This window comes from Sciurus vulgaris, assembly GCF_902686455.1.
Source record: "Sciurus vulgaris genome assembly, chromosome: X".
In the NCBI taxonomy this organism is placed as follows: domain Eukaryota; kingdom Metazoa; phylum Chordata; class Mammalia; order Rodentia; family Sciuridae; genus Sciurus; species Sciurus vulgaris.
In genome coordinates this window covers 36378628-36400671 of record NC_136471.1, presented here as the reverse complement: position 1 = coordinate 36400671, position 22044 = coordinate 36378628, and the positions used below count along the sequence as shown (strand labels likewise).

The window sequence follows — 22044 nt, the reverse complement described above, 5'->3', positions numbered from 1 at the left end:
GCAGAAAATGCTCATGAAGGCAGTAGAAAGGATATTCATTATGGGTGAATAAACAAAAGCCATTTGATCTCTTGCAAATCATGACTTTATCTTCAAGCCATGATGGGGTACATAAAAGGTAACCTGCACATACATGTTGGCACTTTGCAATGTCCCACAGGGTGCCCCCTTTCACTTGTCTATGGCTATACTGACCTTGCTGTTTCTTAACCATCCTAAACCTGTTCCCACCTTGGTGTTTGTTCACCTGCTATTCTCTCTAAGGGGTGCTCTCATCTCTAGGATAACACATGACTTGTTCTCTCACTTTCTTCGGGTCTTTAGTCAAATGTCACCATCTCATTGGGGTTCTCGTTGAGCACTATATTAAAAGGTATCCCTGGAACTCCCTACTTCCCTTTCTTGCTTATATTATTTTCTCCATATCACTTCTCACTAACATACTGTCTAACGTCAGTTCCACAAGGACAGATTTTTACCTTTACTGTGTAGTGCTTTGTCCTCAGTGCTATAAAGAGTACTCACACAGTATAAGTGCTTAATATTTTTGAAAGAATAAATTATTTTGTTCAGTGTCAATGCAATCACATGCCTGGAATCAATGGTCAAGAAAATTGGAATAAAAGGTGTGGGAAAGGGAAATGAATGTGAAACAGAGTGAGGCAAATCCTCTCAGAGCTCCTTGCTCTATGTGTTGCCTGTACACCCAGTGATAAGATCCACAGATCTGTGGAAATTTAAAACAGAGCTGATTTCCAGTTACAGGAGACCAATTCGGGAAATCTGGTTCATGTTTTGAGGTCACTTTTACTTTGGTTTCTTCTCTATAAACTTGGCATCCTACGCTAAAGGAAATTTCTACCAGGTTTGGGAGCTACATTCTTCTTTGTACAGTCCATATTCAAGTATCCAGAGACAATTGTTACTATTATAGAAGGCAACTGTTTTAGCTTTACCTCTCAGTATAGCAAATACCTGAGACAATCAACTTATAGAGAGATAAAGCTTATTTTGATTCCCAGTTTCAGAGGTTTTAGTCCATGAATGATTGGCTCTGTTGCCTTGGGCCTATGTCAGGAGAGCAAAACTGCTCACCTCTTGACTGATGTGTGTGTGTGTGTGTGTGTGTGTGTGTGTGAGAGAGAGAGAGAGAGAGAGAGAGAGAGAGAAATGATAGATGATAGATGATAGATAGATAGATAGATAGATAGATAGATAGATAGATAGATAGATAGATAGATTAAGAAGAAGAAACCAGGATCCCACAATCCCTTCAAGGGCATGCCCACGATGACCCGAAGACTTCCATCAGACCCTACCTCTTGATGGTTGTACTCCTCCCATTAGCACGGCAGACTGGGGGATGGTTCCAGATCCAAGCTATAACAGCAATATTTCCTTATTAAGGAATTCATAATACTTGGGCCTAATTTCTGTGCTGGGACCTTGAAACTTTTTCTGTGCCAGTACTGGGGCAACCTCTGCTTTTCTGAGCCTGAATTACAGAATCTAGGAGTTTTTCTAGTTATTCATTTGGGACCTACTCTGGTGAGGACCTGTCATGGCCAATCACGTTAGTCATAACTGATGTGACTACAGCTGGCAAGAAAAACAGATAGGTTTCAAGACATACAAAGAGCAGGCTTAAGAAGCAGGAGCCAAAATTGGCAGAACAAAGCATAAATCTATAAACATGGTGACTCAAGTGAGAAATGTAAGTATATGAGATGAAAAGGTGGAAGAGGAACCAGCCAGAGTTATTGACTGTTCTTTGCAGGGAAAGATAGTGCTGACAAAATTCGTTCATGGGAATAAAGGCATCAGAAAAAGAAGGACCATCTTGGGAATTGTATCATTAGGAAATTATAGAACTAATCAAGAATGTTCTAGAGCCAGTTCCCTGTCCACTGCATGACTCCCTTTATAGTGCTAGGCTTGCCAGAGTGGGCCTTTGACATGGTCTTTGGGAATTAGTTAGAAGGCAACTTGCCACAAGAGAAAGGGAGGCCGGAAATGATCAATACAGAATTGTTGGGTATCTTCAAGTTCTGGGCTTCAAGTTTAAGAAAATAGAAGATAGTAAAGGGGGTTAGTTTCCAACCCACCATATCATGTAGCACACAGTCTCATAAAGTGTCATAGAAAAACCATTTTCAGTCAATGTGTAAGAGAAAAAAATAGAAAGTTTATGGGTCCTGTCAAAACAGAGCAAAGTTATGAAGGTCAAGAATCAAAAAAATCACAATTCAAATATTGAAAAAAGACACCAGAATGGGTGTCTCACATGCTAGAAAAATGGTAGATGAAGTAGTCAAAGGATAGCTGGATTAGGATTGGAGATTGCTGACTTACTAAGGCATTTATAAATCCTGCTTATGGACTCATTATTGAATTTGCTCCTGGGAAATTTTTAAATATAAATCTGTATCATAAGGCTGAAGAGTAGGTCAGTAGTAGAATTCAAAAGACCCTGGATTGGATCCCCAGCACCAAAAATAAACATTAAAAAAATAAAAAAATTAATATTGTCAACCCGTTCCATGGTTGTGGTTCTACGCAGTGAGCTACAAACCATAGAAATGGGTTTAAACCACTGACCTCAATTAAAACAGTGTTAACATTGGAATGTGAAGCTGGTTATATTAACATTATTTTCACTTCCTTCATCTTTTCTGGGAGCTAGTGTTTCTGAAAGGGGCATGAGGGGGAGGTGGGAGCAGGATTCTTTAGACACCTATGCAGGAAAGATCCTGTCCCTCAGATGAATTTCACATGCAGAAACCAGCTCTACATCATTTAGACAAAATGTACTGAAGTGCACAGTAAATTGTTAATCAAAAATCAAAAAATAATAAAAATGATTTTTGGAAACAACATTGTGCTTAACAACAGTATGGTGTGAGAAAAGAACATTGGCCTGGGAATCTGAGTCAATTCTGTTCCTAGGTCTGCTGCTGCCATGCATAGCAGAGAACGAATATACCATGTCCCTCCTGAGCCTAAATTGCTGTGACAAGATCAAAACAAAGGAAAACCTACATTCCCACAGAATCCAGGATGGAAGCCATCCAAAGACTTTGCATGATTCCTGTACCCATACCCTACGTGTGCCTAGTGATATTATGAATGAAATATCTCTAGTCCCACTTTCTTAGGAATCTTAGACTATAAATTTTCTCTGTTACCCTTTACCTTCAAGTTCCCCTGATCTGCTTGCTCATTCTCATCACCATTTAAACAGATTCCAGTTTCTCCCATTTTAATAAACCCTGCCAGGATCCCACATTGCCCCTTCCACACTATTGAACATTTTAGCATAGAAGAAAGAATGTATAGATATGATAAATCCAAGTTAAAATCTAAAAACCTGTGGTTCTATATCTGAACACGAGAATAATTGTTCTTCTTATTATTATTGAAGAAAGATTTCAAGCTCCTTATAATTTCAAGCTCCAAGCAAAAATCACTAACGTGTGTGTGTGTGTGGCTTTTTGTTTTGTTTTATTTTTGCCTACTAGAGATTAAACCCAGGGCCTGGTACATGCTAGGCAAGCATACTACTACTAAGCTACATCCTCAGCCCCCTTTTTTTTTTATTGAGACAGGATCTTGCTACATTGTTTAGGCTGACCTCAAATTTGTGATCCTCCTGTCTCAGTCTACCAAATAGCTGGAATTACAGGCATGCACCACCACACCTGGTTCTGATGTGGTTTTAAACCAATAAAAGTAATGGAGATGTTGGAAGGTGGAGCTGGTTAGATTAGCATGATTGGTTTCCTTTGTATTTTCCCATGATTCTTTTGTGGCTCATGGTACATTTACTGTATTCTCTGTGTTAGTCCACTTTTGCATCACTATGTCCAAAATATCCTACAAGAACAACTTAGAGGAGGGAAAGTTTATTTGGGCTCATGTTTCCAAAGGTTTAGTTCACAGTCAGAGGAGTCCATTGCTCTGGGCACAGGGTTAGGCAGGACACCATGGGCAAGTGGAGAAAGGCTGACCCATTTATGGTGGCCAAGGGATAGAGAGAGGGAAAGGGTATGGGTCGCAGGGTAGATGAATGGATTCCGGGGCACACCCCCCATGACCCATCTCCTCCAGCCTTGCCCCACCTACCTGCAGTTACCACCCAGTCCATAGAACTAGAATGGATTAATTAGGTTATGGATCTCATAATCTTAATCTCTAAGTATTCTTGCACGAGCACAGGAGCTTCTGGGGGATACCTTATATCCAAACCTTGACACCATGTGATTAAGAATTGTGTGGAAGGAACTGAACAGGCACTTCACAAAAGAAAAAAATATAGTCAACAAATATATGAAAAAATGTTCAACATCTCTAGCAACTAAAGAAATGCAAATTAAAACTACACTGAGATTCCTTCTTGCTCTAGTCAGGATGGCAATTATCAAGAATACAAGTAACAATTTTGGTGAGGATGTGGGGAGAAAGGTACACTTATACATTGCTGGTGGGACTGCAAATTGGTGAGACCACTCTGGAAAGCAGTATAGGGATTCCTCAGAAAGCTTGGAATGGAACCACCATTTGACCCAGCTATCCCACTCCTTGCATATACCTAAAAGACTTAAAATCAGCATACTATATTGACACAGCCACATCATTGTTTATAGCATTCACAATAGCTAACTGCTATGGAATGAAACCAACCTCCTAGGTGCCCTTCAACAGATGAATGGATAAAGAAACTGTGGTATATGTACACAATGGAATATTACTCAGCCTTAAAGAATGAAATTATGGCATTTGCTGGTTAATGGATGGAACTGGAGATGATCATCCTAAGTGAAATAAGTCAACTCCCCAAAAATCAAAAGTCAAATGTTCTCTCTGATATGCAAATGCTACCACATAATAAGCGGGTCAGAGGGAAGAATAGAAGTTCATTGGATTAGACAAAGGGGAATGAAGGGAAGGGAGGGGAGATGGGAATATGAAAGACAGTAGAATGAATCAGACATAACTTTTCTACGTTCATATATGAATACATGACCAGTGTAACTCCACACCATGTGCAACCACAAGACTGTGAAGTTGTACTCCATGTATATATAATATGTCAAATTGCATTCCACTGTCATGTTTAACTAAAAAAAAAATACAAATGTGTATATATATATATATTACATTAAAACTGAAATTATAAACTATAAAACTGGAACTAAAGGTAATGAGACCCTTTTCCATATGGCAAATACATTCACTGCTGAAGAATTTATGTTTTGCTCTGAGGTAATATTTATACAACAGAAAACCTGGAGTGGTTCCCAAAGCGTCAATATGTTAGCATGTGCCAAATAACAGCTGAATAAACATAACCAACATAATCAAAAAGCCAATTTCATGGCAACATATTAAACATGTCCTGATTGTGGAAAGTAACATGTATATTCTGTTAATAACTGTTAATTGTAAATTCATACATCTACTTGGAAATAAAAAATATGGGCATATGTTTAGTATGGGCATTTGATTTTTAGCATCACATTCCAATAAGAACCTTCATTTAATAATGAATACTCTAAATTCTTATGTCATGCTGTTTTCTTCTTCAATGCCACTGCTTTGCAGGCAATACATATTTTTCATAACTAAACACATTTGAAAATTTTGGCATGGAGATGATGGTCTATTTTCCTCTTGATGAATGATCAAGTAAAACATGGATCAACAATACACATTCCCAGGGATTGGGGATGTTGCTTGGTGCTAGAACCTGTGGATGTGTGAGGCAGAGTTCAAACTCCAGTACTAAAAAAAAGAAAAAGAAAAAGAAATACGCAACCCCAGATTGCATTTTAGAAAATTCAAAAACTCAGAATGGGGAGCTTCTTATTCATTTTCCCACCCATTGCATTTGTATTATTTTTCTAATTGCCTCTACCAAGTTTGCATGATATATTGCCAAAAAGTGTAAATGTAGTATCAACTACACTGTAACTACATCATTTTTTGGAGGGGTTGGGGAATAATGGGGATTGAACCAAAGGTCCCATTCAGGCTAGGCAAGTGCTCTACTACTGAACTACATCCCCAACTCTTTTTATTTTACTTTTGAGACAGGGTCTTGCTAAGTTGCTGAGGCTGGCTTTGAACTTGAGATGCTCCTGCCTCATTCAGCATAGCTGGAATTATAGGCATGCACCAGCACGCCCAGCTATAATGTATAGTTTCAACTTGAAAAGGCAGTTTGTACATTGGCAAATGGGGATGGCTATGGATCATAGGATAGAATTCAGTTCATGTGAAAAAACAATTTTAAAAAAAACCCTAAAGTTATGTGACCAAATCACTTCATATCTTCCATAAAAATAGGGCAAAATCTTGATTAATTAGGAATGAAGCAAAATCATGAATACAGAGACTTGACAGGATTTGTAAAGCCCAAACTAGTTTTTAGGATATTTTGATACAGATACTAAGAGTTTTATTGTGTGTTATTTTTACTTCAGTGTCAAGCAGCTATTGTTACAAGAAGAAATTCAGTTCTAACACTTCTTTAAGGATAAAATGAGACAAATCAAGACATCTTGGTTTCTGTTTATAATAAAAGTTATCAGAGTGCTTTCCTAGCATATGCAAGGCCTGGAGTCCCATCCCCAGCACCACAAAAAAATAAAAATAAGTAAAAGCTATTCATATAGTCTTTGGGTGTTTAGTATTTTCCTTTGTGGCTTTCTGTTCATATGATACTAAGTAACTTTGGCTTGAAGTGCACATTATCTGAAATGAGGATGGATACTCCAGCTATTTTGCTGAGTCCATGTGCATGGTATGTTTTTCCCCATCCTTTCACCTTTAGTCTATGGGTATCTTTTTCTATGAGGTGAGTCTCTTGTAGGCAACATATTGTTGGATCTTTCTTTTTAATCCAATCTGCCAGTCTATGTCTTTTGATTGATGAATTCAGGCCATGAACATTCAGGGTTATTATTGAGATATGATTTGTTTTCCTGGTCATTTGGTTCATTTTTTAAATTTTATTTATTTATTTATTTATTTGACACTACTTGGTTCCTCCTTTATCTGACAATTCCTTAGGATAATTCCTCCCTTTGCTGATTTGCTTCTTTGTTTTTCATCTCTTCCTCATGGAATATTTTGCTGAGAATGTTCTGCAGTGCTGGCTTTCTTTTTGTAAATTCTTTTAGCTTTTGTTTATCATGGAAGGATTTTATTTCATCGTCAAATTTGAAGGTATGGTTTGCTGGGTATAAGATTCTTGGTTGGCATCCATTTTCTTTCAGAGCTTGAAAAATGTTGTTCCAGGCCCTTCTAGCATTTAGGGTCTGGATTGAAAAATCTGCTGATATCCGTATTGGTTTCCCCCTGAATGTAATTTGGTTCTTTTCTCTCACAGCCTTTAAAACTCTGTTTTTATTTTGTATGTTAGGCATTTTCATTATAATGTGCCTTGGTGTGGGTCTGTTGTAATTTTGTGTATTTGGAGTCCTATAAGCCTCTTGAACTTGATTTTCCATTTCATTCTGCAGATTTGGGAAATTTTCTGATATTATTTCATTGAATAGATTGTTCATTCCTTTGGTTTGTTTCTCTAAGCCTTCCTCAATCCCAATAATTCTTAAATTTGGCCTTTTCATTATATCCCATAGTTCTTGTAGAGTCTGTTCATGATTTCTTATCATCTTCTCTGTTTGTTCAACTTTGTTTTCAAGGTTAAATATTTTGTCTTCAATGTCTGAGGTTCTGTCTTCCAGGTGTTCTATCCTACTGGATATGCTTTCTATGGAGTTCTTAATTTGGTTTATTGTTTCCTTCATGTCAACAATTTCTGTTTCGTTTTTTTTCAATATCTCTAACTCTTTATTGAAATGATCTTTTGCTTCCTGTATTTGCTCTTCTAACTGTCGATTGGTGTGATCATTCAATGCCTGCATTTGCTCTTTTCATCTCATCATTCAATGCCTGCATTTGCTCTTTCATCTCATCGTTTGCTTCCCTGATCATTTTAATTATGTACATTCTGAACTCCCTTTCAGTCATTTCTTCTGCCATGCTGTCTTTGGATTTTATTGATGTAACATCTAGATTTGTTTGCAGCATTTTCTGCCCTTGTTTTCTCATATTGTTCAGGTATCAGTGGACCGTTGAGATATTGCAGATTTCCTCTATTGACTTATAATGTCCCTGAAGATTTCTAGTATATCCCCTCTTAGCCTTCAGTAGGCTGAAGTCTTGGAGGAAGTTGATAATGCGGTGCTCCACAACGAATCTGCCTCTCTAGGAGTGGTGGCCTTCAGGTGGGGTATATTCCCTGCTAGTGGGCAGAGGTACCTCCACTTGTTGACCAATGGTCATCCAAAGGGGAACTAGGCTGTGGGCTGAGGCAAGACTTGTTTGGGCCTGTGTCTCTGGTTTTACCATCCTTGTGGGAGAACCTCACCCGGAAGGGAAGACTCACCTGGCGGGGAGGTCTCGCTGGTCAGTTCCCCTCCTAGAGGTTCCCTTCAATTTACAGCTACCGCCTGGGCTGGCCTGCCTTCCTCTGCAAAGTTCCCAGGGGCCCGGCCCTACCTCCTGGGCCTGGGAGCCTCACCCTTCACAGATGAATCTCCTTAGGCTGCCCCTCCTCAGAGAATCTGCCTGCAGTTCTGGAACTTTCACTCCGCCCTTAAGCATGTCTCTCTGTGGCTCTTCCACCAAGAAGCCTCCTAGGTCCTGGGACCCTGCTCTGCACCTAATCGCCTGGCTATGGGGCCCCTCCTCTGAGCAGCCACCTGGGGCCCTGTACAATCGCTCTGAGACCCAGAGACCCGCCGCACACCTCTTCCTCCAGAGAGCCGCCCAGTATTCCGGTGTGGTCACTAGGAGTCCGAGCAACTCACTGTGTGCCTCCTCCTCCCACCAACCGCCCGTAGCCCTGGGCGATCACTCCGAGTCAATGTGACCCACCCCATTCCCCCTCCTCCTCCAGGTAACCCCCCGGGTGTTCAGGAGCGGTCGCTCTGAGTGGCTCTGAATCCACGTGACCCGCTGCACGCCTCCTCTGGGCAGCCGCCCGGAGCTCTGGTGCAGCCACTCGAGACCAAGCGACCCACCGCGCTTCTCCTCCAGGCAGCCCCCCTGTGTTCAGGAGCGGTCTCTTTGAGTCCAAACAACTCACCACTTGCCTCCTCCTCTTGCAGCCGCCTGGAGCTCTAATGCAGTTACTGCGAGTCCAAACAACCCGTCGCACTCCTCCTCCTCCTCCTCCTACTCTTCCGGGCAGGCCCCGGCGTTCCGAAGCAGTCGCTCTGAGTCCAAACAGCTCGCCTCGCAGCTCCTCCTCTGGCAACCGCCTGTAGCTCTGGTGTAGTCACTCCGAATCCAAGCGGCCACGCTCCTCCTCCTCCTCCTCAGGGCAGGAGTGTTCAGAAGTGGTCGCTCTGAGTCCACACAGCTCTCCTCACCGCTCCTCCCCTGGGCAGCCACCGGAGCCCCAGTGGTTGCTCCGAGTCCCAGCGCTGTGCTGAGCGGCCTCCTCTACGACGCTACCAGTTGTCCGAGTTCACTGCTCCAGCGGGGGGAGGGGTGTCTCGCTGGGCAGCTCTACTTCACATAGTTCCCTGCGTTCCGGGATGACCGCCCCATCCGGGACGCCTCCCCAACGGGAGAGACTCACCCAGCTGCTTTGAGTTGGTCCCAAGTCTCTCAATATCTCCTCTTTTGAATCCTGAGTCCTGGAGCAACATGAAATGCAGCCACCTCTAGTCCGCCATCTTGAAATGCCTCTGTTGGCCTATTTTTGTAACACATTTTTCAGAGGACCTTGGTTAAATAGCCTTCGCTTCAATGCTCTTTTTTTTTTTTTTTTTTTTACGGTACTGGGGATCGAACTCAGGTCCTTGTGCTTCCAAGGCAAGCACTCTACCAGCTGAGGTATCTGCCCAGCCCTCGCTTCAATGTTCTTGAAGTTTGAAACACTGGGCATATTTTTGTTGCCTCCACCTTATCATCTTTCTTCCTTGATGCAGTTGGCACTCCCTCCTATCATCATTCTTTGATCAAATAACCTTCAATGTCTCCTCATCCATGTCCCCATATTGTTTTAGAAGGTCATATCCAAATTTGAGCTTTTACTCTTTTCAATTCATATCCAAGAGCAAAGATATGATGGATAGTATTTTTGAAAACGATCAATATATCTGGTGTGTGTGTGTGTGTGTGTGTGTGTTTGTGTGTGTGTGTGTTTGCGCGCGTGCGCATGTGCAGTACTGGGATCAAATCCAGGGTCATGCACTCTTAACAATGAGCCCAAGCCCCCAGTCAGCATATCTTTCATTTTTGTTAAATCATATTGCCTTAAGATGTCCTTTGTTTCCCACTGCTGTTAAATCAGTGGGTCTTACTGCTTTAAGGAAGGACAGAAGCCAGATAGGAAAAAAGTAATGCTCTCTGGATATTGGTTATTAAATTACATGGATTTTTGGTCAAGTAAATCTAATGTTTTTGAAGATCACTTTATAATAGGTTATTAGCATGATTTGGGGTTCATGCATTATAATTCTACATATTTATAGGATACAATGTGACATTTTGATCCATGTTTATGACTCCTTAGGTAATGATCAAATTAGGCTGACTGGTCTTAATTCTCACCATCATTCCTTTATAGTAAATACATTCAAAATCCTCTCTTCTAGATATTTTGAGATACGTGCATTATTGTTAACTGTATTGTTCTATGGCACTGTATACATTGTACCATTGATCAACCTCTCCCCATCTCTTCCCCCTCATATTTCCTGGTAACCGCTATTCTACCCTCAAATTTTATGAGATCAAGTTTTATACTTTCCACATGAGTGAAATCATGAAGGAATAGGGGGTTTTTAAAGAGGTGATTCAAAAGCTACATTCCATATGTTCTCTGTTGGAGTTGCACTTCATTTGTTAATTTTGGAGATATTCATTTCTGGGATCTTTTGGTACCATCCCCAAAGTCTGGTTTACTTTGTTCGTATGGTGGGTGTGTGCTCAAGGACAGATAAATATGCCTAAGATGGAGAAGAAAGGTAATCCTGTGTCCCCTAAGATTAGGAAGGGGAAGAGATTAGGGAGGAGCAGGGAGAGAAGAAGAGAAAGAAACATGTCCATTTTAAAAATAAGTTGCAGTGGCAGAGCAGCAAGGGCTATATTCAAAGCATAACGTGGACCACTGTTACATTTCCTGAACTGTCAATTACTACATTCCATTTCTGTGAGAAAATGGGCAATGACATCTCCAAGCCGCTTTCTGCTCAAAGAGGGCAAAATTGGGGGAAGTAACACAAAGTCCTTGTTCTCTATCAGGTGGGGTTAGGGGTATGAACAGTTAGGGGTATTCAGCCTCAGGGCAGTCCAGAGATCCACAGTGGCAGATGGCAGGTGACTGGACAAGGCATACATAGGGCAGGGATCATGCTAGGACAACAGTAAACAAGACAGCGAAGCATTACTTTTTTGTAAATAATTAGCACAAAAGCAGTTAGTATTTCATCCGGTCTCTGAAAACCATGAAGACAGTAACTCACGATTATGTCAGTGAAAAACAGATTAAGTTTATCAATAAAGGAGGTTAGGAAGATTTATAGATCAATGAGATCAAGCTCAAATTAACTAAGGACAAACTTGTGATTCTAGAGTCCTTTGTGGTCATTATTATTAGGCCCTTCCACACCAGAGTCCTTCCTTTATAGCCTCCAGTTTTACTTACCTTTGGTAGGGCTGACATAAGTGTACATTTTAAGTCACAGTTAAAAAAAAATAATCCATGGGCCTGGGTGTGTCACTCAGTGGTGGAGCCTAGCATGTGTGAGGCACTGGGTTCCATCCTTAGAACCACATAAAAATAAATAAATAAAATAAAGGCATTCTGTCCATCTACAATTATAAAAAAATTTTTTAAAAAAACATTGTTTTTCATTTTAAATGTCCATGTAGGACTGTGCTTAGGCTACACTATCTCGTTTAAGACCAAACTGGTCAAAACTGACCTTGATCTTATCTACTCTTAAGAGTCAGCTGAGATTCCTCAGAGATCACTCTTGAGTACGTGTGTGAAGCCTCTTGGCTCCTTTAGCTTTCCACTACAGTGGTGCTATCTGCCAGGATTGGTCAAGGTCTTGCTGATCATACATGGCTTCTCTTAGAAGCATCAGGGACAGTCCCCCCTCCAATGACCCTCTTCTTTGCAGAATGTGCACTGATTGCCTTTAGCCAATTTTTAAATTGTATTATTTTTTGGTTTTGTGTTTATTCAGTTGATTTCTTTATAAATTATGAATATTAACCTCTTGTCAGATGTACATCTGTGAATATTTCCTACCAGTCTGTAAGTTGTCTCTCAGCTCTGTTGATAATTTCCTTTGCTGTGCAGAAGCTTTGTAATTTGCTATAATCCTGTTTGTCTACTTTTGCTTTTGTTGCCTGTGCTTTGGGGGCCCAATCCCTACTTAAGTTCTAAGATTATTCTTCACAGGAAAATTTTAAAAATCCTAAAAATCACATGGAACCACAAAAGACTCCAAATAACCAAAGCAGATTTGAAGGAAAAAATACAAAGCAGGAGACATCATACTACCTTACCTCAAAATATACTGAAAATTACAGTAACAAAATCAGCGTGGTACTGGCATAAAAACAGACACATAGAAAATGAAACAGAATAGAGAGCCCAGAAATAACCCTGTACACTTGCAACCAACTGATTTTTGATGTAAGGGCCAAGAATACACATAGAGAAAGGACAGTTTCTTCAATAAATGGTGTTGGGAAACTTGATATCTATATGCAAAAGAATGAAACTCCATCTCCATCTCCCACCAGTTACAAATAATTAACGCAAAATGGACTAAATAAGTAAATGTAAAACCTGAAACTATGAAATTACTAGAAAAAAACATAGGGGAAATGCTTTAGGACATTGGCCTGGGAAAATTTTTTATATGACCTCCAAAATTACATTCTTTTAAGTCCTCTGGGAAATAGCAGTCTTGGCATCAGAGATTTCTGAATTCCATTTATATTCTTTTTATGTCACATCTACCAGAATGGCTATGATAAAAAAGAGAGATGATAACAAGTGTTGGTAGACTGTACAGTAATTAGAATCCTCATATTTTGCTGGTGATAATGTAAATGATGTGGTCATTATTGAAAATAGTTTGGTGATTCTTCCAAAAATGTAAACATAGAATTACCACATGACCAAGCAAATTCGTTCCAAGGTATATATCCGAAAAACTTCGAAAATAACTATTCAAGTAAAAACTTGTACATGAATGTTCAAAACAACACTACTATTTACAAAGCCAAGAAGGGGGAGGGAGTCAAATGTCCATCAATAGATGAATGGACAAGCGATATGATAGGTATATTCATACAATGAAATGGTTATTTGGTCTTCAGAAAGAACAAAGTGCTGATATAGGATATAATGTGGATGAACCTTAAGAACAGTATGCTGTTTTTAACAGTAAAAGCAGCCGTATATATACAAATAAGCAAATATGGTATCATTTCATTGTGAAATGTGAAGAATAGGCAAATCCACAATGATAGAAAGAAGTCTAGGAGATACCTGGCATTGGAGGTGGACTAATGACAATATTTTAACCCGGAAATGTGGTATAATTACACACCTCTATAAACTTCTTTTAAAACTGATTGAATTGTACATTTTAAATGGGTAAATTCTATAGTATGTAAATTAAGTCACAAAGAAAATGTTAGAGAGAGAGCAGGAGGTAGAGGAAGAAAGGGAGAGAGGCAGGGAAAGAGACAGAAGGCATGACTGGCCTACTAGGATTCTTAAGTTTTACTTGGACTGGGAGTACTCAAGATATAATGCAAGTGAAGGGTGCACTATTCAGAAATGGAAGTGGAGCATTTGGAAAAGTGGAAGAGAGAAAAAAGAAGGTGGTAAAAGACCAGGAAGGAAGTAGGAGAGGTCAGATACCACTGTAACCCTCCCCATCAATCTCACCATCATAAGGATAGAACCTGAGGATATTTTTCTGACAGGTTTGGGGGGACATTGAAAACAGTACGGGATTATGTCCAATCTGGTTGAGATTTGGAGGACAGGAAAAGCAGACAGGGGTTGTGGTGAGGTCATGTCAGCAGGGCCCTTGGGCAACCTGGGACTAGATGGGCTGAATATAGACCCTATATTTCACGTGCTCTGGACTTCATAATGAATGCCAGTAGAATGCACAATGATGGGGGGGCATTGCTGGGGATATCACTGTAGAGGCCAAAAGGACCCACACAAAGATGCCCATATCAACTGGTTGTCCCTTCACTGTTGCCATCTTGGAGAGGATAGATGTAAAGGTGAGGGTTCGAAACCCTTAAAACTGAAAGTTATCCTCATGAAAGGGTCAGGTTAGCCCAGAAGAGACTATTTTTAATGGAAAGAGGTTGTTTCCTTCATGGTTCACTGCAATAATTAAAACAAATTGATTTGGTCCCATGTTGAGCACAGTGGACAAAGACCTGTACCTGGCTGTTCACTCACAGTGCCCTAAAGGCTATAGCCAAGTCTGGGGGATTATGTTGCACTCTGCAGAGTTCCATGTAAGCCCCCAACATGTTCAACATTTGGAATATGATCAGGATTTCCATAACAAAGCTAGAAGCCAAGAAAATCTGAGATCAGATTATATAATTCTTAAAAAACATGAATTTTGTGTCTATTAAACATGGAATGGATTTACAAACCAAGTACAAATACCAAATGCCTGAGCTACTCAATACATGAACGTGTGGTTCCCTATAAGCCAGAGGGGCCTAATCTTGCATCCATGGATAGACTTTGACTGACACGCAAGTGCCTTGAAGATTACATGCAAAATTGAGAGGATATACATATATGTGCATGTTTCTGGATATAAGTTTTAAACCTTTGTCAGTTTCCCCAAAGTGGAGATAAAAAATTAACTACTTATAGAGAAGGTAGTTGAAGCCTAGACAATGGGTGAACATAACTAGAGAGACTGAGGAAAAAGGAAGGTCCCAGGTAGAATACTTGGAAATCAACCAACAGCAAGATAATAGACTTTTAAACAAAATGATTCTCAAATCAGGGACATATGAATTGCAGATGGTGTGATTTAATTTCATCAGGGGAAGTAGTTTTTGCAGACTATTAACCAGGGGTTTATGGATGCACTTTATGAGATATAATCTGCCAGGATATATCATAGATATCCCATGTGACATATCCCATTTCTGCAATGTAATGTATGTATATGTACATGAACTTATTTCCAATAAGAGGAGCTATAGCTTTCACTGAATCTTAGAGAGAGTCCTTGACCTCCAAAAGTTTATAAAACCATACACTTGATCTTCTTGCAATGACAGTGATTCAGGTTCCTTTTGGTGTCCAACTATTTAGCACTATGCTAAATATCCTTCATTTATTTGATTCTCACAAAACATCTATGACATTATTATAGTATCTATTTTGTCAGATGATGGCAATCTTAACAATGATAAAACAAGTGGCCTGTGTTCATACTTTTTTTAAGAGGTAGAATTGATAATTGAAGTTGGGTTGCCAGCCTAATAGGAAATCCATGTTCTTTCCACAAACCATACAACTATTTTGATCAAATAATGACCATTTATAAACATAACAATCCTTCAAAGAAGTCATCTTGGTTGGCTTTTTGTACTCCTGTTGTCTTCAAGAATGTTTTCACATTGTATGGATCATTATTTTTAATCTTCTCAATGGTGGCATTTTTTTAATTCTTTGAAGGAGGCTTGATACTTTGAAAACAGTTAAAAGACATTCCATTTATTTGTGTGATTCAACTGAGTAATAGATTTGAGCAAAAACAAATTGTGTTTATAATGCAATGCATTTATTTTCTTGCATGGTTTCTACATTGGCTCAAAATCTGAAAAGGACTGGAATTAATGAATAGATATATATCTTAGTTCATCTGGGCTTTTATCACAGAATAGCATTGACTAGATAATTAAGAAGTTCAAGATCAAGGCACTAGAAGATTTAGTGTTTGGAGAGGGTTCACTTTCTGGTTCATAAAGGATTTCTTCATGTGGCGGAAAGGATGGACAAGCTCTTATAACCTAATTAGCGCCCAAAGGCCCCACCTCCTAATGCCATCCTACTAGGGGATAGTATCTCAACATATGAATTTTAAGGGTCGCAAACATTCAGTCTTTAGCAATGGGTAAACAAATACTGCAAGAGAATCATACTTTGACTTTGAAGGTCCACACTAATTAGAAAATGTAGGTTCAGGGCTAGGGATGTAGTTCAGTGGTAGAGTGCTTGACTAGCTTGCCTAGTGCTTGTGAGGCCCAGAGTTCAATCATCAGCATGAAAAAAAGAAGGAAGGGAGGAAGGAAGGAAGGAAGGAGGGAGGGAGGGAGGAAAGAAGGAAAGATAAGTTTAGATATTTCTGTTTGGTTCAAATTTCCAAGTTACTTAGTCACACCCTATATCCCCTAGCAAGAAGATTAGTTGGGTTGACTAAAGAATAACCTGGGTGGTCCTCTCAATAGTAAGTTTCATTTTTATGCCTCATAACTCAGTCTCAGTCTGGCATCCTCCCTAGAGATAAAACTTTTTTTAAAACAGACTAACCATCAACCAGAAAGATTCATGATGGTAATATGCACAGTGAATATACCAAACTATAGTTTAGGAGGAGTTCCTCATTTTATCTAAAGAAGATATGAATCCTTGCCCATTTTTATAACCTAATCTGTTTTTTATAAAAGTAAAACTTTTGAATGCATCTGTTGGACAATAAATTTATTTTATCACTTTTCAACCGAATGCTTGGCCTATGGATATATGACCTTTTGTTAATTTTAGAATATTCTGATTTTTAGAGGAATGACAAATCTGTAATTCAGCTATAAAAATTCACTACAAATGATTTTTGCAACATTATATACAGAATGAGACAGAGAATAAATTACTACAAAACAAACATGCATAATAGTCAAGTGCAGTTATACTGAAAGAATCCAATTGAATCAAAATTTTTTTGAGAAATCCCCAGCTGTCGATGTGGGGAAGGGGAGGGAAGAGAGGCATGCCCACTTCTAAAAGTGCCGGGGAATGAACGCAGGGCCTTGTACAAGCTAGAATCCAATAGAACCTCTAAAGGAAGAAGTCTTATTGGTAAACATAATAACCCCCCTTCAATCACTGGAAAAGGAGTTACAGTGGAACCAGGCTTTTCTGTGGATGAGTTTTCTACGTCTGTCCTCACTGGAAAGCTCACTACCGTCTTTCTTCCAATTGTCTACACAACTGTATTTGCGGTTGGTCTGCCAAGTAATGGCATAGCCCTGTGGATCTTTCTTTTCCGAACAAAGAAGAAGCACCCTGCTGTGGTTTACATGGCCAATCTGGCCTTGGCAGACCTCCTGTCTTTTATTTGGTTCCCCTTGAAGATTGCCTACCACATAAATGGCAACAACTGGATTTATGGGGAATCTCTTTGCAAGGTGCTCATTGGCTTTTTCTATGGCAATATGTACTGTTCCATTCTCTTCATGTCCTGCCTCAGTGTGCAAAGGTATTGGGTCATCATGAACCCCATGGTACACACCAGGAAGAAGGCAAACATTGCTATTGGGATCTCCCTGGGAATATGGCTACTGATTTTGCTGGTCACTAACCCCTTGTATGTCATGAAGCAGACCATCTACATTCCAGCCCTCAACATAACAACCTGTCATGACGTTTTGCCTGAGGAGGTGTTGGTGGGGGACATGTTCAATTACTTCCTCTCTCTGGCCATTGGAGTCTTTATGTTCCCAGCCTTCCTCACAGCCTCTGCCTATGTGCTCATGATCAGAATGCTCCAGTCTTCTGCCATGGATGAACACTCGGAAAAGAAAAGGCAGAGGGCCATCAAACTCATTGTCACTGTTCTGGCCATGTATTTGATCTGCTTCACTCCCAGTAACCTTCTGCTGGTGGTGCATTATTTTCTGATTAAAAGCCGAGGCCAGAGCCATGTCTATGCCCTGTACATTGTAGCCCTCTGTCTGTCCACCCTCAACAGCTGCATCGACCCTTTTGTCTATTACTTTGTTTCACAAGATTTTAGGGATCATGTGAAGAACGCTCTCCTTTGTCGTAGCATCCGCACTGTGAAGAGAATGCAAATATCCCTCAACTCAAAGAAATTCTCCAGGAAATCCAGCTCTTACTCTTCAAGTTCAACCAGTGTTAAAACCTCCTATTGAGTATTCCATCTCTACAAATGGAGTCCTAGAAGAGCATGCAAAGCCTGCTTTCCATTGTGGGGAGATGGTTGTTACTGCTTAACCAAGCAGGGCCTAGCACAGACCATGTATATGTAGCTTCTCCCAGGATTGCTGGAAGCTTCCTTGTTTGCATGAGAAAAGTCTCTCACGTTAACATAGGTGTGTCAGAATTCTCCTATGTCCCAAAAACTGAACTGACAGAGCAAGATATAGGAGGTAGTGGAAAGACAAAAACCCAGTTACCTATAAAAACTACACTTGGTGTGAAAGCTAGGTTTCTATCTGAATCTTTCTTCTACGTCTGGGGTCCATCTTAGCCTTGTTAGGGCTTGAGGGCCTTCAGAGAGCATCAATCTGATTGACTGACTTTACAAATGAGGAAACTAACAAGGTAAACTGCTCAGAGTCAGATTTCCAACCAATAGCAGTGAGCTTGGGTTGGGTGACAGAATTCAAATGTTCAGTGAGCAGCATTCTTGTACACTTCATTAAAATCATTGAGAATCTTGTTAAAAGTATAGGTTCCTCAGCTTCAGTAACAAGAGCTCAGATGGTGGGAGCAGGGACGTTTTATAAACCTGTGTGATGTTTCTGCACACAAATTTGAGAACTATTGGTTTGAGCTTCACTGCCACTTGACAAGGTGCTACAATAGTTTCTAAAAAGAAAAACTTGTGAGAATGTTTTGTGCTGGTGCAGTGGCTCACATCTGTAATTCCAGCAGCTTGGGAAGCTGAAGCAGGAGGATCGCAAGTTCGAAGCCAGCCTCAACAACTTGGTGAGGCCCTAAGCAACTTAGCAAGACCCTGTCTCAAAATTTTAAAAAAGGTTGGGGATGTGCCTCAGTGTCTAAGGACCCCTGGGTTCAATCCCTGGTATGAAAAAAAAAAGTTTTGTGCCTCTTTGTATTCATCTCAATGAAACGTCCTTGTTGACTTATTGAAATTTTGAGTTATTTCTATATTGATCCTTTTTGTGTTGATTGAGTTTTTGTGTATATTACTGTTCCAGAAAAATACACTGAGGATCTTCAACATGTAAATACAAATTTTGTATAAGTTTTCACTAACCTCAGTCTGAGTAAAAGTGTTTTGCAACTAAAATAGCATTTACCACTTAGTATTTTAAAAAATTGTTGGCATATTTATTATCAGTTTTATTCACCTCTTACCAACTATGAAATTACAGTCTTCATAGGGTTTGAACCACACCTGTTTGGAAAGCAGCAGGGATGTACAAGGATTTGCAGCATATTTAAGAAGTACCTGTCTCCAAATTGACTTTATATACCTGTTGTATTTGTGACTTTAAAAAATTATTTTGTTTTATGATTGGTTTATAAATAACACATGATCATTTTTCTACAAAAAAAAATTTTTTTTTGAGACAAAGCCAATGTTGCCCAGGCTGGTCTTGAACTCCTGGACTCAAATGATCATACATTTGATCGTAGCTGAATATTGTTCTCTCTAAAGCATGCATTTCTTTCTAATTGCATAGTCTCTACATATTGTCCACTACTAACTACTTAATTCCAAGCCAATATTTCCCAAGCATCCTCCTTCCCAAATACCAGACTCATCTCCAACTGTCTTTTGGACATGTCTATGTGGATATCCATAGTCAAGACCGTTGTTTGTCATTATGTGGACTGTAACAATAGAACTCCTGGAGTGAGAAGGCCATTTACGTAGAACACCATAAAAATAGTGCCTCCTGGAGTTGTACAGCTATCTTATCCACAGGCAAAACATGTCCAAAATTAAATTTAACAAGCCCTCCCACCCCTCCCACCAAAATGAACTAATCTTGTTGAGTTGCATTTCCACTGAACTAAAAGCATTGTCTTTTCTCTGTCACTAGCTTTGAAGTTTCAAAGGCCTTCTGAGAGTTCATCTCCTCTACATTCACTCAGTGACTGAGTCGAGTAGATTCTTAACCTTCAAGATTTTTTTTTTTATCAGATCCTTCTTTTATATTTTCTTCCCCAGGGGAAAATCTGCTGTTCTCTCATTGTTTGGAATTATAAAAAGGCACATTTGAAAGCCATAACAAATTTTAGAGATCCAGGCAAAATCACTCATTTTATAGGTGAGGTAATGGAAGTCAAGAAAAATTAAATGACTGGGTAGAGGTTGGATATATAATAAGTTCAGTGACAGAAATGGGATTAGCACAGGAATCTCCTGGTTCTCCTGGCTCCCAATCATTTCACTACAAAATGATCACCCCTTTGTTCACCTGGCCTCCTCGTCTGCCTTCTGTTTCTTCCTACTTCAGTCCATTCTACCTATGTTGGTCAGCTTTTAGCCACTGGGACAAAATACCTAAGGAAAAAAACTTAGGAGGTAAGATTTATTTTTGTTCACAGTTTCAGAGGTTTTGTTCCAAGGTTAGCTGACACAAAGACAGAAAAATTATGGCAGAAGGGTGTGGTGGAGGAAAGTTTCTTAGCTCATTTCAGTCAGGAAGTAGAGAGAGGGAGGAAGGGGCAGAGGACAAGATAAACCCTTCCAGAACACATCCCCTCCCTGGTGACCTACTTCCTCCAACTAGGCACTACCACCTAGAGTTTCCACTGCCTCTCGAGAGTGCAATCAAATATGAATCCCTCAGTGGATTAATCTGCTGATGAGAACAGAGCCTTCATGATTCAATCACTTCCCAAAAGTTCCACCTCTGAACATTGCTATATTGGGGACCTAGCCTTCAACACATGAGTCTTTGAGAATATTTCAGATCAAAACCATAACACTGTTCCTTTGACCAGGTTAGTCTACATAAAATAGTATTTTCTTCACAAATGGTTTATGATTCCTTATTTTGTAAAGTAGGCATAAATTCCTTATTCAATAACTTACTAGCCTAACTTTCTAGTATAGTTTAAAACCAGAAAAGTATCAGTATAAATTTCTACATTAATAGACAAAGGGAGAGAAAGTATATACCTTTATTTTATTGATTTATTTGTATGTGGTGCTGAGGATGAAACCCAGTGCCTCACACATGCTAGGCAAGTGCTCTACCACTGAGCTACAACCCCAGCCCCCAGCTGGACTCTTAATCATTTTTCCCAGAGAATTTAAAATATCCTCATACAAAAACCTGTGCATGACTATTTATAGCAACTTTATTCTAATAGCCCCAAACTAGAAACAATCCAGATGTTCTTTAACAGGTGAACAGGTAAAATGTGGTATACATATACCAGGGGATGGCATTCAGCAATAAAAAGGAATGAACTATTGATGCACAGAACAACTTGGATGACTCTCCAGGGAGTTATACTAGGTGAAAAAAAAGTCAATTCAAAAGATTACATACTGTATGATTTAATTGATATAACATTAAGCTAACAATATTAGAAATGGAGAACAGATTGGTGATTGCTAGGGTTTAGGGAAAGGAATGGAAGGGACAGATGTGACTATAAATGGGTATCATCAGGGGGCCTTAGGAACAATACTGAGTCTGCACTGCAGAAGTGGTCTTGCAAATCTAGACATGTGATAAAATTGCATAGGACTATACCCATGTGCTTGTGCTTGTCTACACAAATGGAAGCATGGAAAACTGGTGAAATATGAATGATTTGTGTAAATTGTACAGTATAAGTTACTTGGTTTGAAACTATAGTTGTGTAGGATGTTGCTGTTGGGGAAAACTGGGCAAATGTTACACAGGACCTTCTTGTTATAGTTTTTTGCTTGCTGTCAATATATAATTATTCCAAAATAAAACAAACTTTAAAATATTAAAATCTATTAA

General features: G+C 39.6%; 2 protein-coding genes across 2 annotated transcripts in view; both read left to right on the top strand.

The window, feature by feature from the left end:
• Positions 1 to 19642, top strand: part of LOC306651073 (proteinase-activated receptor 2-like) — a gene marked incomplete at its 5' end in the record, with an annotated part of 73831 nt that extends 54189 nt beyond the window's left edge. Inside the window, one exon of the mRNA XM_079123606.1 lies at positions 17058 to 19642. Within this exon, the coding sequence (XP_078979732.1) occupies positions 17058 to 18255 (1198 nt within the window). The 3' untranslated portion in view covers positions 18256 to 19642. The remainder of the gene's footprint in view (positions 1 to 17057) is intronic.
• The window catches only part of LOC306651732 (uncharacterized protein), a 484650-nt gene that overhangs the window by 72103 nt on the left and 390503 nt on the right, over positions 1 to 22044 (top strand). The gene's annotated exons all lie outside the window — the stretch shown is intronic.